The following is a 16,981-nucleotide window of genomic DNA, read 5'->3' as shown; positions in this document are numbered from 1 at the left end:
TTCCCACTAACGAGTCACTGCAAACCTTCCTATTTTTACTTTGAATACCTTCTTAATTTATGTTACATCAGCATTACATTAGCATCTGGGTGTGAGGAAGAACATTTAGGTATTAAATATTCTACATCGTAAGAATTTCCACCCCTTAGATTGTAATCTGCCTTCTTTATGATCTTTTTCATCATAAATAAGACCCCACACTTACAACCAAAACTCACACATTTAGCTCTTCGCTCATGACTGTGATTAACGCTGACACAGACCTGGCACTGTGGCCATTGGCAGCCAGAGAAAGTCAGGACTGGTGGTGACTCAGCTGATTCTGCAGCTGCACTTACAGTAAATGTGTTTTGCAACGCTCTTATGTGTTAAAATATTTTTTTCCTTAAAAACTAAAACAAAATTTTTTTTCAAATTTTAATTAATTAATTAGCTCTTTACTATGTCGAGAAAAGGAAGTATCGAAAGACTGACTATCAAGTCAAGTCAGGCTAAAGGAACTTGTCCCTTTGGCAATGAATCATAACACTTTGAGTCAATAGACAACAGCCAAACTCCAATTTAAAATTGTTGCATTGAGGGGCATCTGGGTGGCTCAGTCCGTTAAGCCTCTGACTCTTGGTATTGGCTTAGGTCATGATCTCAACCTTGTGAGCTCAAGCTCTGCATTAACAGCGGGGAGTCTGCTTGAGATTCTCTGCCTCCCTGTTTCTGATCTTTGAGGCTGATCTTGAAAGCCAAAGACAAATATGTTGTATTTTATTTTTTTGGAATTCTCTCAAGTAATTTATTTTTATTTTTATTTTTCAACATATGAAATTTATAAGACAAATATATTTTAAGGAAATGAAGGGCTCTAAGCTATTCAGTCATTGGTGGTTGCTTCAGTAAGCTATTCAGTCATTGGTGGTTGCTTCAGTCATTCATTCCTTCATGCATTCACAATTATTTACTGAGAATAGTCTATGTACTGGGTGCTATACTTAAGTTCTGTGAACAAGAGAAATATGTTCTCTGCTCTCGTAGAATTTACAGTACAAGGAAGGAGACTGATAGCAAATAAGTACTTACAACTGTTAATGACAATTTCTGTGAGAATTTATAATAGAGTGACCCCAGCATTTGGGGAATTTAGGAGTGGTTAAAGCTAACACTAGAAGACTAAAAATAGAGACTAGGTGAAGGGAGAAGGGACGATTGTTCCAGGCAGAGTAAACAGTATATACCAAGACCCTGAAGTAGGAAGAAGCTTTGTGTGCTCATGTAACTGATAGCTAGAGTCTAACATGCAAGAGGTCCAGGTCATTTACCACCCTATAGGCCATTTTGAGGTTGGTGGTCTTTATCCTAATGCAGTGAGGAGCCACTGATGAGGTCATGTTTGACTGTAGAATGGAGACAAGGAATGGAGCAAATACATAAGTTAGGAGGTTTTGCAGCCATCCAGGTGAAAGGTGATGGTCACCTGGACGTACACAGAGGTAGTGGAGATGGAGTAAAGGAGGTTTATTAGGGGGTGCACTGACAGAAATGATTGCTTGGAAATGAGGTGGGAAAGAAAGAGATGTCAGAAACGACACCTAGGTATACAGCACATGCACCTAGGTGGGAAGAGATATCATTTACTAATACCAGGAAACTTTAGAGGAAAAGATCTAAGAGAAAACCAAGATCTGAAAACAGAAATATCCAGAATGCAACTATAGCTTAGAAGGGAACTCTGGGATTTGTGAGTGGTCGGCTTATACATGGTGCTGAATGCAAGTGGTCTCTTGATAGAACTCCTTATACAACATTTTTTTAGGAAAAACCCTACATAGTCGTGGTAGCTGGATTTTTGTTCTTTTGAGGTATAATTGACATATAACGTTACATTAGTTTCAAGTGTACAACATAATTATTTGATATTATGTAACAAAGCGATCATAAGTTTAGTCACCATATATAGTTACAAAATATTTTTTCTTGTGTTGACAACTTTTAAGATTTATTTTCTTAGCAACTTGCCAATATGCAATATAATATTATAACTATAGTCACCATGATGTGCATTACATCCCCATGACTTATTTATTTTATAAATGAAAGTTTGTATCTTTTGTCCCCCCTACACCCATTCCCTGTGCAGAGGAATATATGCTTCCATATCTTGGCTATTCTAAATAATGCTACATTGAACACGGAAGTGCATATATCTTTTTTGAGTTAGTGTCTTCATTTTCTTTGGATCAATTCCAGAAGTGAAATTTCTGGATCATATGATAGTTCTATTTTTAATTTTTTGAGCAATTTCCATACTGTCTTCCATAGCAGCTGCAACAATTTACATTCCCACCAACAATACGCAGAGGTTGTCTCTTCTCCAAACCCTTGCCAACACTTATTTCTTGTCTTTTTGATAATAGCCATTCTAACAGATGTGAATTGTTACCTCCTTGTGGTTTTGATTTGCATTCCCCTGATAATTAATGATGTTGAGCACTTTTTCATGTGCCTACTGGCCATCTGTATGTCTACTTTGGAAAAGAATTCAGATCTTCTGATCATTTTTTTTTAATGTTTATTTTTGAGAGAGAGAGAGAGACAGAGTGCAAGCAGGGGAGGGGCAGAGAGCAGGGGAGACACAAAATCCAAAGCAGGCTCCAGGCTCTGAGTTGTCAGCGCAGAGCCCTATGTGGGGCTCTAACCTATGAACCACGAGATCATGACCTGAGCTGAAGTCGGATGCTTAACCAACTGAGCCACCCAGGTACCCCTCTTTTGATCATTTTTTAATCAGATTATCATTTTGTTTTATTGCCATTGAGTTTTATCAGTTCTTTGTATATTTAGGACATTAATCCCATACCAGATATATGATTTGTGAATATTTTATTCCATTCAGTAGGTTGCTTTTTCATTTTGTTGATGGTTACCTTTGTGCAGAAGTTTTTTAGTTTGATACAGTTTTGTTGTCAAATCCAAAAAATCCTTGCCAAAAGCAGTGTCAAATAGCTACCTACAACCTATGTTTTCTTCTAGGGTTTTAGGTCTTGCATTCAAGTGTTAATCCATTCAGAGTAATTTTTGTGTGTAATGCAAGATAGTGGTCCAGTTTCATTCTTTTGTATGCAGCTGTCCAGTTTTACCCACACCATTTAGTTAAGTCCTTTCTCCTCATTGTATATTCTTAGCTCCTTTGCCATAAACTAATTGACCATATATATGTGGGCTTATTTCTGGGATCTCAGTTCCTCTGTTCCATTGATTTCTGTTATCTTTAGGCCAATGCCATAGTGTTCTGATTGCTGCAACTTTTTAATATAGCTTTGATCAGGGAGCGTGATGCCTCTAGCTTTGTTCTTCTTTCTCAAGATTGTTTTGGCTATTCAAGTTCATATTTTTAAAAATTTTATGACATTCAATTTCCAAATATATTTTTTAAAAGATTTACATTTTCATTTCTAAGTGAGATTGGCTTATAGGAACATATCCCAAAATTTGGCCTTAAAAATGATAAATTCAAAGAAAAAAGGATCCTAGGGTCAAGTGAGTTTGGTGAGTCATGCATAACAGGTTTATTTCTTGGAGATTTATAATGTGTACTGGTCTGTTAATATTTCTGACATGACCTGCATAAAAGTATGTTTCTCTTAAAATTTGGAAAGAAAGACCAATAAAACTCTCTGAGATCAGAACTATTTTGAATAAAAGTTTTAATTTTGTTTCCAATTTATCCTGTGGATATTGGTCAGGTAAGCTTTTATAATTATGATTTCATATTGTTTTAGAAATTATATCCAACATTGATACTTTATAAATCCACTATCATAAAAGTATACTCAACATCTCTAAAAAGTTTAATCTTCTCTTTGTTAAATCATATGTATCATCTCTAATTTTGATTATTTTTATCTTATATTTACTATATATGACAGAGCTGTTTCATTGTTTGATTAATCAAAGAATAGACTCTTAAATTTATCAATGATAGTTTAATTTTCCATAATTAGGTCCTGACTTAACTATATCCTGTATTCTGCTTTGATTAGTTTTCCAATTTTCTAACTCCTTAAAGTCAATGCTATGTATTTTTGCCTTTTTTTTTTTTAAATAATAAAACATACATGACTGTGATTTTGCCTCTGAATAAAAGTTTGGCTGCATGTTCTGAGTTTCAATACAGTGAGTAATGTTATTTTGTGTGTTTAGTAAATAATGTCTATTATAATTTTGAGTTGCAATTTGACACAAGTTTTGGGGGAAGCTTTACTTTATTTTAAGTGGTTTTGTGGTTTAACTTTTATCATAATTTCTACTTTAACTGGAAATTTTATCATAATTTAACTTTTATCATAATTTCTAGTTTTAGTGCAGCGCTTTTTTATCTTCAGTACAAGAAATCAGGAATATTTTCTGTAAGATATAAAAATAATTCTGAGCCCTATTTTATTAAACTAGTATTATTGAATTCACAGGTTTGATTCATAATTTATGATAATGTACCATCTTGGTATCATTAATTCATTGTCAACAGTCTTTGAAGTATTTTGGATGTTGACAAAAGGCCTAAATAGTAGCCAGTCAGCCAACAAATGTTATTAAGTACCTACTGTATGATGTAAATGCCAGAAATACACTGATGAACATTTAAAGTTCCATTATTGAACTTATATTGCAGTTGGAGGAGCATAAACAAGGGAAGATGAGGGTTGGAAAGATAAATCAGTGGTTAAAAGTTTGAATTTTTTCCTACTTACAGTGCACAGTCATTGGAGGATTTTAAACAGTGTGGGGATATAATATATGATCATGGTGGCTTCTGTGTGGAGAGTGGAGCAAGAAAGATATCAAAGAGATGTCATCCAAATGAGAGAAGATGGTGGCTTAGATATAGGAGTCTGTAAAGATCTGGAGTTATCTTCATGTCAATAGTATTTAAGGTTCCCAGATAGGGAAGATCACCTTGGCAAAAGCACAGATTGAGGGAAGTAGACCACTGAAGGAGCTTGGGGCACTCCAGAATTTAAAAGTCTAACAAAAGAAGAGGAGACATCAGAAGAGATTAAGAAGCTATAGTCAGTGATGTAGAAGTATGGAAGTCAGGAAAGTGTGGTATTACAGAAGTCTTGAGAAGAAAATGACTGAAGACAGAGGGAGTGGTCAATATATCAGATGCTGCAAAGTAACATGAAGATAGGGAATTGAACATTTGCTGTGGGAAGATGTAGATCACATGACCTTGATAAGACCTGTATCTATAAAGTAGTAGGATCACAAATCTCACTGAGGGGAATTGAGGGGGAAATGATAAAGGAGAGAATAGAGAAAATGATTCAAGATAACTCAAGGAGTTTTGTGTAAAAGCAAATAGAAATGGGGGCAATTCTTAGGGTGTGGAAAGGGTCAAGAGAAAGTGTGTGTGTGTGTTTTAAGATGCTTGCTATGCCATATGAATGATCCAATAGCAGAAAAGAGGCAATTGTGGAAGTAAAAGAAAAAGGGAATGATTGTAGGATGTTCATAAAGACATTAGAAGAGAGGGAACTCAGTATATAAGTTGAGGTTTTGGCCTTTCCTTGTACAAGAAAAAGACAGAGTCTGTGGTTGCAAATGCAGGTAGTCTGGTGTATTTGGTGGAAAGAATATAGATCATTCTCATCAGATTGTGTATGTTTTTCCTATGAAGTATGAAGCAAGATTATCAGCCAAGTGTTAGTGGCAAAGGGCATATTATAGATTTAATGGAAGAAAAGTTATGTAGTAATTATCTAGTATAGTGATAAACCATTTTGACTACAGAATTATAGTAGGGAGGTCTGGGAAAGTTAGGTGCCCATTTGATATTTGTAGTTATAAATTTGGAGTGCAATAAGCACAATTGTATAGTTTTTCTCTTGCATTATTTAGAAACCTGGATGTAGGAATCAGTAAGGAAATAATTCAGTCAGAGTTTTATTAGGTAAGTAAAATGGTGAAGGGAAACACAGGAAAGGGAGTTAAAGGTTTGCAAGATAGTAGTTATAGTACTGAACTGAGTCTGCACAGAAGCAAAGACATAAGGAACCTGATGATGAGTGGGAACATGATAGATCAGTGGGTCAGTAAAAGCCCACAATGGAGGTGGTTTTTCAGATTTTCATAAAGGATGACCAAACGGAAATTTTGATTGATGAGTTTGTCATCAGTGCCCTGCTCTGCAAGTTGATAATTAAGTGTAAAATTGATAGTTAAATATTTAGAAAGGAAATCAGTGGTCAGTAGGAACTTGCTTCGAATCTTAAAAAACAAGTTGAGCCAAACTGACTTCAATTTTTTACTAGAATTTAGCAGATATGTAATTAGATCTTGATATACTCTTTTGGAATATACATGAGAGAAAATAGAGGGACATGACTTGGTAGTGTAGTACAAATATGATGGATTTGTGATTAAGTGTCATTTTACTGTTGATACCAATGGGTACCAGTTAGCAGAACATTAACTCTGGCATGGGATCTTTTGAGGTCTGTTTAGTTCTATAGTATATCTTTGATAATGACATGGGAATATTATGTTATTATAAATATACAGATAATACAAAACCGGAAGAACTGTGAATCTGATAGTTGCCAGAATTGTAATTCAGAACATCTGAGCAAATTGGGAAATGTGCCAGACTAACCAAATGAAATGTAATAATGCCAAATATAAATTATACTTTGTTTTTTTTTAAAGTCTGTACGTATTCAGTACAGGAGAAGTCTGGTTTTATAGGAGGTCAAGCCCAAAGGACCTAAAGGACGTGAGAATAATGAATAATAGTAGTTTTTGTATTGTGTATATTTTGCTTGCATATTTACCTGATTCTGGGCACTGTGTAAATAAGCGTGTCACACTTGTAACCTTATTTTATTATCATTATAAGCCTGAGATAGGTGCTATCTTCCCCATTTTATAGATGAGTACATTAAAACTTAGAGAGGTTACCTTACCCAGTGTCATATAGGATAATTAATGGCACAGTCTGGATTTCAACAGGTGTTTTCATGGTCTTTACTATATTCTACTACATGCTATTTGCTTACATTAGTAAAAGTTTACTGTCCAGAAAGTAGGGGAAAATTCCACCAAATTTCTTCCTTCCATCTGGATAATATTGTATCAGGAGATTTGTGATCAGTTGTGGGCACATCATTTTCAGAAAGTCCTTTTTAAATAGAGCAAATCCACAGAAGGGTAATAATAAGAGTGTTGTGTTATCTAGAAATGTCTTCATATGAGAAACATTTGAAAAAATTGGCAGAAAGGTCAGCTTGGAGACTTAGAAGACTTGAGGGACAGATAATATCTGGTCCCAGATGTTTAAAGAGCTGCCATAGGTAAACAAATTAAACTTTATATTTTTAATACCTAAAGACATTCTTAGGACATGTAAATGAAAGTTATACATCTAATCAAAACACGGACCCATCATGTGGTCATGTTCTCTTCAGTGTAGCACTTAAAAACCTTTTACCTATGGGATAAAATTTCTCATGCTCATTTTTAATGTTGAGGTAACTTTTATTTTTCAAACTATAAAACACATAGTTAAGCTTGATTTCGTAGTGAAATCATTCAGAAGCTCATATCTGCATGATGGTAGTTGAAATAGACTAAACAAAAAAATTCAGTCAGTACAAATTGCTGTGGGTTATCTATACAGCTACAGCATGTGGTGAGAACCTGGAAGCTACATCCACAGAATTTATGAGACTTCCAGTAAATCAGCTCCGTTGAGTGTTTTAGACCTGTATCCAACTCTTCTTGGATGTCTAGACACAGCCTAACATGAGGCTTCAAAAATGGGTAAAAATGAAGCAGCCAAAGCCACCAGAAGCCTTTGACCCTCTTCTAATATTTCAACCAGATAATTATTTTCCCTCTCAAGAATTTGGCTATCCTTTGAGGGAAAAAAAAAAAATCAAGATTTTTCCATGTGAAGAGCCCCTGAAAGAAAATACTCTGGAGAAAGGTCAATGACAATGGGCCAAAGCTGAATTCTTCAGATCTGCTTAGAGAATGTGGAAAGTCTGCACCCTCACTACTTTCTGTGCTTTCCAGCTGGCCAGGAACCCCCATGGCATTTGTCCAGATTTGCCTTCCCCATACCTTTTACATCTTAAAGGGAGTCATACTGTGCAGTGGAAATGCCTCAAATGGAAACTTAAGTAGTAGCTTAAAAGCTATGGTAGAGGTAATTAGAAAATTAAAAACTGGTGAATTTTGATTTCTATCAAGATAATCTATTACCCTTTCTGCCCTGTAGCAAAGATACGACCTTTCAAATTTTTCAACAATAAACCTTTGTACTTGGAGACTATATTTCCTTTAAATATGTCCCACTTTTAATTAAAAGTACTCATTCTGCTGGTTGTGCTTTGTCCCTTCAAACTTCTTTATCTTAGGTTTTCTGTGGAAAGGTAAGGATTCTATCAAACATTAAAAAGTTGGTTTTAAAGATAAACACAGTCCAAGTTCATTCCATGGTTCATTCGTTCATTCATTCATTCATTTATTCATTCATTCCATTCATTTGACAAATATTTGTTTTGTGGAGGCCATATGCCAAGGACTGTGGTTGGCCCACGTTGTGCCTTTTGTATGCTATGTGATCTTGACTTAATCTCTTTGAATCTCAGTTTCCTAACTGTAAAACAGCTCTGTTACCAACTTTGCAGGGGCTAATGGAGTTTAAATGAGATGACTTCGCTTTTTAAGACAGTGAAAAATTAGAAGCTTCTCTTTTACCCTTCTCCATCCATTGCTATATCCAAAAGATCATATACAACGGAGATGGAAAGTAGCAATGTTAATCAACTATTTGCAAAACTCATGGGAGCGAACTGGATTGAAATGTTATGAGTAACCACTGCATGCTTTACCTTGATTAAGAAAAATGGAGCTAAACAGGAAGATAACGAAAAGAAACTTCTATTCTCCTTACTGAATCAATGAAAGAAATGTGGATACTGTGCCAACACAAAATCCAAATAGCCAACTCTACTTTGAAGCCAATTCAAAAAGTGAATCCAAGTAAGAATTTACAAATGGGGAAGTCCAGGTGGAAAATGCCTGATGATAAATATTTATTCAAGTTAAACATATAGAGCTCCATTTAAATAATTGCTTAAGTGTAACAAAATAAAATACTAAAACAAAAACAAAAAGATTCTTAGATGTGAAAACAATAATTCAGAAATAATATTCTAGGTCAGTATTTCTAGGTAGATTAGCAAAGGCAGGAGATAAAGTGGCAGGAAGTAAATACTTCTAAATTCCTCAAAAAGGAATTTATATATATTATATTTATTTATATTTGTTTATATATTAATATTAATATTTATATATATTTATATATTATATGTAATTTATATATATTATATATATATATATATATATAATTGAACTCAGGAATGATTTGGAAGACCTAAAGATAATTAGTTTCCAAAGAAAGAAAGAAAGAAAGAAAGAAAATAATCATTTACTTGTAGAAATGAAAGCCACTAAAAAAATATAGAAGCCAAAAAGACAGTTCATTAATCAACATATGCAACGGAAATAGTAAGGAGCATTTATCAAAATGACAAAACTACAACCAAGCATACAGCAATGGCAAGAAATAAACATGATTCAAACTTTCCCAATCATAGGCGGTGCTTTTCAGATTGGGATGAAAAATAAAACCCAACTATACTGTTGGCATTTATAACCAATATATCTTTTTTAACAGTAAAGCAAATGGATAAAAGTAAAAGAAGGGCAAAGATATGTCAGGTAAATGGAAATTAAAAGAAATCATTCCAATAATAGACAAAAAAATGTCTTAATGAAATCAGAACAAAGAATATCACTGGCATAAATGTGTAAAAATGCCCACCCCCTTAGCAAAAATATTAAACCTTGATGGAAAATCACTTTTATATTATAAAATTTGTAAAGGTATTTTAAGGATGATGGTCAGTATTTTTATGGGTGTGATGATATTCATTATTCAATAAATATTAATTGAATACCTACTAGCACTGGTCACTTTGTAAGACCTAACAACATAGAGTAATCAAAACAACACAGTCAAATATGACTTTCCATTTATGAAGATCTTATTTTATGTTATTCATTAAGATTTTTCCATTTTCTTAATTTAAAAAATGTATTCCTATGTTGTCTATAGGCTTTCTCCTAACATGAATGGAATATTCTCCCATATCTAAGTTATTGGAAGTATAGCCTAGTAGTGTTTTGTAAAAGCCACTTGGGTTTTGAGTTAATTTTGGTAATTTATATTTTTTAGAGTATTATTAGTTTCCTTTAGGCTCTTACTTTTGCCATAGGTTTTTTTGCATATAATATTTGATTTTTTCCATCTCCTCGATTATTTGTGATTATGTATCCTATCCTTTCTTATTTGTGATCTTGTATACTTTTGTTTTCTCCCTTAATTAGTGTTATATTATCTATTTCTAAGGGTAAAATTCTTGTGGACGTCTTTATCCTTTATGTTATTTTTATATTTCCTATTAATTTTGGTTTTAATCTATGTTAATTCCTCTTCTTGGCTTATTTTTTTATCATAACTTTATAATCCCCGTAGATGAATATCAACTCTTTTTTGAATATTGACTTTTTTTCCTCCTCTCTCTAAATGATGAAAATATTTAAGGCCTTAAGTTTTCCTGTAGCCTTCACTGTGTTCCATTGGTTGCATACAATGTGTTTATATTTTTTATTGCTTTCTAAATAATTTGTAATTTTAATTTTGGTTTCTTCTGTAATACAAGGATTATCTAAGAATATGTTTTAAGGGGTTTTTTTGGTCTCTTTTTTTAGAAATTCTTTTTTTTCTTTTTCTTTTTTTAAATTTTTTGATTAAAGAATGTGATCTATATAATCTCTCTTTTTAAAAGTTTCTTAAGGTTGGCATTGTGTATGTGTGTAGGTGCAAGTGTAAGAGTGATTTTTGTAAATGTTTTATGGCTAATGAAAAATCTTTATCTTCTATCTGCTTACTTACCTTGGTCCATTACATTTGCACAACTTGAAAACAGTCATATTAGTTTTTTTTTCTATATTTATATTTTAACTAATTGTATACATATAATAACTACAAGTTCATCTTGCAATTTTAATAGCATTTGCTTCCTTTCCTTACCTACTATGTAACTTGGTGCAAAAAAGGTTTATGAGTATTTTCCAGTCTTTACAAATTGTGTTTTATACTATTGTATAATAATATTTCTATTAATTCTGTTTAGTGCTTTTAAACTACTTATCCTGTTCAGTACTTTTAAATTCCATCTTGTCTGTTATTAATATTGCCATTCTTGAATTTGTATTTCTTTGTTTTGTGCCTGATTTCTTTTTGCCTGTTTCTTTATTTTTCCAAATAATATGTAACTTTTATAAACCTAATTTAACTGACTAGCTGAAATAATTCAGTCTACTGTCATTAATTTCATAATTAATATACTTAAATTTATTCCTGCCATCTTATTAAAATTTCTTATTTTGTTACCTTTTTTAATTTTTTTTACTTGATCAAAAGGCTATTAATTTCTCCTTTTTTTCTGTACTTTTTATTTCATTAACATCTACATTCATCACCAGTGCATAGCCCTATTATTCCATGAGGTAAATTACCAAATATTTCTCCTCCAAACCCTTCCTTCTCCTACTTCCCCCCACACCCACTTTTAACAGTGAGACCCCTGGGATCCCTTTGCTGCCCTACTCTCTGCGCCTGCACCCATCAGAGAAGACCTGGGGAGCATTTTTGATTTCCTCCTACCCTCCCCCAACCTTTAGACTATTTGAATTCCTGTTGCAGTGTGTCTCTTTTACTTTAAGAGTCTTTCATTAGCCCTTACACTGCATATTCTCAGATGGGCTATCATTATTTATTTTTATTTGACTTTGTGGATGTCGCCAGTGCTGTTGCTCACCACTGTTTTTCTCCTCTTTGTCTTCCCTCATCTTGAACACGCTCTGCGAGTTCATTTGGTTCTGTTGTAACTTCATCCCTGCTTAGGCAACTCCCACAGGTGAGGTGTGTGGTGATAGCCCAGCCAGTTGTAGGTCTCTGCAGCCTCTTAAGAGTCCATGAGTGTTACTTCATTGCCTTCTACCTTTTGAGCGTTCAGTCAGTGCCAGTCTAATTCTTTCTTCTTTCTAAGCAACTTGCTGTCTCTTTACAGAAGACTTGAACATGTTTTCTTTATCTCAGAGCTCAAGAATTGTATTAACATATGTCCATGTGGTATCTTTGCTCATCAAGTATACATGAAACAGCCCTTAAAATGTGTAGATTCAGATCTTTCTAAAAACCAGGATAAGATTCTTTTATAAACAGTAGTTTCTTTTTCTCATTATTGTTCTCCCCTCACCTTCCTTTTCTTTTTCTGAATCTCCTTTTATTTACAGGTTAGATGTTCTGGGTCTTTCCTCCACACTTTCATAACTTCTCTCTCTTTTCAGTTTTTAAAATTCTCCTACTAGATCGTGAACCCTACCAGTTCTGATTTCAATGTTCATTATCCTCTCCTCCATCTACTAAATATTTTAACTTAAAATCTTTTGTCTAGTTCCAGGAAGTTTTTTCTTAATGTTGTACTTCTACCTCTTCAAATACTATTCTTCTGCTTCCCCTGACAGTTCCGTATTGATATACTGTTCTGATTTCTCTCTTCATTCATGCTTTCTCTGGCTATTATACCTCCTTATTAGATGTCCTTTTATTTTCCTTTGTTCATTGTGGCGCAGGTCCAACTGGTGGATACTTCAAGTGGACTGGTCCTATGAAGGTGGGAGGGCACAGACATCTCAGTCATCATGGCCCAAAATATGCAAGTTGCCAGTTACCCATTGAGACACCAGGAGGTAGCCTTTCTTCTGCATTAGGATAGAGAAAACTCAGGTACACCCAGGATCCTGTGATCATTGAAGGACAGCCCTACCAAAGAGCTCCTACATGCTGGTCCTTGCCTTAGACTTTTCTTGCTGTGGCCCCACAGCTTTGTTCAGCACAGAGCAAGAAAGTACAACTATCTAGTTCACACCCTCTACCTGAATACCAGTCCTGATATCTGCTTGACTTAAGAAAAAAGGATGTGTTTGACCTAAGTTAGAAGTGGAGAGGAAGCAGAGCACAATTAAGTCATCATCTTTCCAGAATCCCCTGGGAATAAAATAATAAACATGAAAATGATACATTCCCTGTCCTAATGTTGCTTGTAGGCTAGTTGGAAAGATAGACAATAAATAAATAAATAAATAAATAAATAAATAAATAAATAAAATAACTCCTATAATTCTGAACTCACAACTGTAATTAATATATGAAGGAAAGGTGAATAGAAATATGATCTGAGATTCCAAGAAAGAAAAAGCATTAACTGTGCAAGGAGGGAAGAAAAAAAGAACTACAGGCAGAGAGCAGTGTATTCAAAGACCTTGGGAGTAGGCATGGCACATTTGAGGAAGCCAAAGACAGTCAGCGTGGCTGGAGCAGAAAAAGCAAAGGAGAGCAGAGTGTGAAAAGAAGCTGGAGAGGAAGGTAACAGTAAGGGGCCAGACTGCAGGGTTTTATAGGCCATGATAGAGTATAGTCCTTCCCTAAAAGCAGGTGACTAATGGAGCGTTTTACTCCATGGGTAAAAATATCTGATTCACATTTTCAGGGGATCACGAGGATTCAGTGTGGAGAGCACTCCACACTGTTTTGTTTTTGAGAGAGAAAAGGAGAGACAGAGCACAAGTGGGAGAGGGACAGCGAGGGGGGAGACACAGAATCCGAAGCAGGCTCCAGGCTCTGAGCTGTCAGCACAGAGCCCGACTCAGGGCTTGAACCCGCGAACTGTGAGATCATGACCTGAGCTAAAGTCTGACACTTAAACTTAACCGACTGAGCCCCCTCAGGCGCCCCAAGTGTGGAGAGCAAATTTAAAGGAGCCATGTGAGGAGGCTACTGTAATGTTTGAGGGAGGGTGGCAGTGAGATGGTGGTCAGCGTACAGGAAGTACACTTTTAGGTGGTTTATGAAAGAGGGTATAAGAGTGTGGAAGGTAGGGAAGTCAAGTTAAAATCACCAATTCAGTCATTCATGTCAATGTGCCCTTGAGATACTCATGTGGAGGAGTCAGTAAACACTGTGAATCTAGGGCAGTCCTGGGCAAAAGAGATAAATTTGTTAGCTATCTGAGTTTCAGTATAAACTAAGGCTCTTAGGCATAAGTGAGAATACCTTGGGATAGAATAAGAAGATAAAAAGACTTTAAATTTTTGTATACCACTAATATCCATGTAAATTGGATGATCTCTGCTGGAAAGGTAATTGATAATGCATATGAGTATCTTAAAAAATGACTGTAATTTTGTTTTTTTTTTTTAATTTTTTTTTTCAACGTTTATTTATTTTTGGGACAGAGAGAGACAGAGCATGAACGGGCGAGGGGCAGAGAGAGAGGGAGACACAGAATTGGAAACAGGCTCCAGGCTCTGAGCCATCAGCCCAGAGCCCGACACGGGGCTCGAACTCACGGACCGCGAGATCGTGACCTGGCTGAAGTCGGACGCTTAACCGACTGCGCCACCCAGGCGCCCCAAAAAATGACTGTAATTTTGATCCTGTAACTTTTTTATAGGAATCCATCCTCAGAAAATAATATTAGTAGATGTGAAAGGCTTATGGATAAAAATACTCACTTAAGCATTATTTATGATTATAAAAAAAGAAATTACTTAATTATCTAATATTTAAAGAGGTTAAGTAGATTATCATACATTTATATTAATGAATATTATACCATTCTAATTTGATGTTTATGAAGATGTAATGGCATAAGTAAATGGCCATAATGTAATAATAGTAATAAAGACACAAAATTGAGAGAGAGAAAGGGAAACAGAAGTGGGTAGAGGAGACCTCAACTGTGTGAAACATTGATAGAACAAGAGTATAAAGAAATGTTTATCTATCAACAGTGGAAAATGGATGATTGTCACCATTTTTAGACTTTTATCTAGTTTCCAAATCTTTCTAAATGGGCATGTATTTCATCTTATGTATCCTTTTATTGTTAGGAAAAGAAAGAAAATTACAGGATTGTCCCAGTTGTAAATATGCACTTTATAGGCATTTCACTCTGTTAAATACTGGTTGATGTTTTGTTTTTTCTTTTCACAGTATCGATGAGCCTTTCTGTTTTGAATCGAATTTAGTGTTTTAAGTTTGTAAGATTATTGCCATACCTTTTACAGTTTTATGAGCCATTTAGACTTATAAAATAGTTTCAGAAAATCGATTAATCACTAGGCAACAGCAAATCCATTCCCCTGGAACACCTCTCACTTGGCATCCAGTGTGTCATATTGAGAGCATTTGCGTTTCCTTCACTGCTTATTGCTTAGCAGTACAAGGGGCTCTGAATTCCTTAAAGTTTAAAAAGGATTATATAATAATATAGGAATGTGCTAATTATTTTAAATATAGTGAATTGCTTTTGTTTTCCTCCAGTGACTGTCAGAGAAGTATCCACGTGGACTGTCATTTGTATCATCGTTGTCTGCAGCGATATAAAATCATTTTGAATTTGGTTCAGAACTGAAAGTATGATTTTTTTTTAATTCCAGGAATGTATACAAAGACTATCGCTTCCTTGAGCTGGCATGTGACTCACAGGAGGATGTGGACAGCTGGAAGGCATCTCTACTAAGAGCTGGGGTTTATCCTGATAAATCTTTAGTAAGTTGCATATAACTATTATTTTACAATTATTAACCATGTTTAAGAAGACATAATTCTACATACTATATACTGGAGAAACTAGTTCTCTTTTGACTTAATTCGCTTCATATTTCTTTTTCTCCCTTCGGTTCTATTTTAAGAAGTTTATCAATATACTTGTTAGAGAAAATGTCCTACTCTGCCATAAAACATAATATATCCAATCTCAGACACAGAGAGAGTTTCTCTGTTTTAATTTAAAATTTTATTTTCCTTATATGGCTTTTTTATGGTTTTCCACAGTTGTCCCAGTAGTCATATAGTGGATTATAACATTCTTCATATAGCCATGGCATATATATCATGTCATAACACTATTTCATAGCCTTAAAAATATACTTATTTTTATAAAATTCCTTTCACTATGTCTGTAGTACCTGAATCCAAAATTATATCTGCATTCAAATTCTGATTAATGGCGTTTGGAGTGTGAAAGAAGAAAAACATTCTATCGCAATTCCTACTTATCTTTATAAATACACTTCAAGTATTTGAAGTCACTTCTCTCGTTCAAGTTAATAAACAGACTTTGTTTGGAAAACGTCTGGATTTAAATTTCAAAAGTCCCACCCAACATATGTACACACACCATTAAGCAGACTCTGCGAATGAGTGGCTCTCACTGCTTACTCACTGTTCCCCTTGAGATGCTGCACTATCCAGGTGTCTGCTCAGAACAAAAGTTCAGAGACTCAGCCTTGGGGATTTAGTCCAGCTTGACCTTTTGGTGCTTACTTGGCTCTAGATCAGTTTATAGGACAAGTCAGGTCATTTCTAGGCCCCAAATACGAAGAGTCTTCTCAGGAGAGCCTGAAATATGGGCACCGGTGGCGGGGGGGGGGGGGGGGGGGCGGAAATGAGGCGTCTCTAGGGGAACTTTAGACTTGACCACATCCCTGAGGTTGCATTGGAATTTAACCAAGTTCCAGAGGTAAGTCATTGAGGATTTATGCCAAAATGTTCTTCTCATTGATGTTATTTAGCTCACACATAGACCTCTTAACCCTATCCCAACCTACCTTTGTCTGGTTAGCACCTAAAACAATGACCCCTCCCCCACAATAACCCTATGCTCTCCCATGTGAAGTGCAACAAGCCCCTTTCCTAGTGATATCCAAGTACAGAGGTGTCTATATGATTTCCATAATTGTCCAAATTTTATCAGTTGTGTACATACATATTTACATAGCTATATGCTAC

General features: G+C 34.9%; 1 protein-coding gene across 7 annotated transcripts in view; it reads left to right on the top strand.

Moving 5' to 3' along the window:
* The window catches only part of DNM3 (dynamin 3), a 570,520-nt gene that overhangs the window by 440,768 nt on the left and 112,771 nt on the right, over positions 1 to 16,981 (top strand). For all 7 annotated transcript variants that reach the window (XM_086693434.1, XM_086693431.1, XM_086693435.1 and 4 more), the window contains one exon: positions 15,628 to 15,739. In XM_086693434.1, the coding sequence (XP_086549560.1) occupies positions 15,628 to 15,739 (112 nt within the window). The remainder of the gene's footprint in view (positions 1 to 15,627; positions 15,740 to 16,981) is intronic.

This window comes from Puma concolor, chromosome E4, assembly GCF_028749965.1.
Source record: "Puma concolor isolate L17-30 chromosome E4, mPumCon1.1.hap2, whole genome shotgun sequence".
Taxonomy (NCBI): Eukaryota; Metazoa; Chordata; class Mammalia; order Carnivora; family Felidae; genus Puma; species Puma concolor.
Note: the sequence above shows the minus strand (reverse complement) of the source record. Positions and strands in the feature narration are given on the sequence as shown.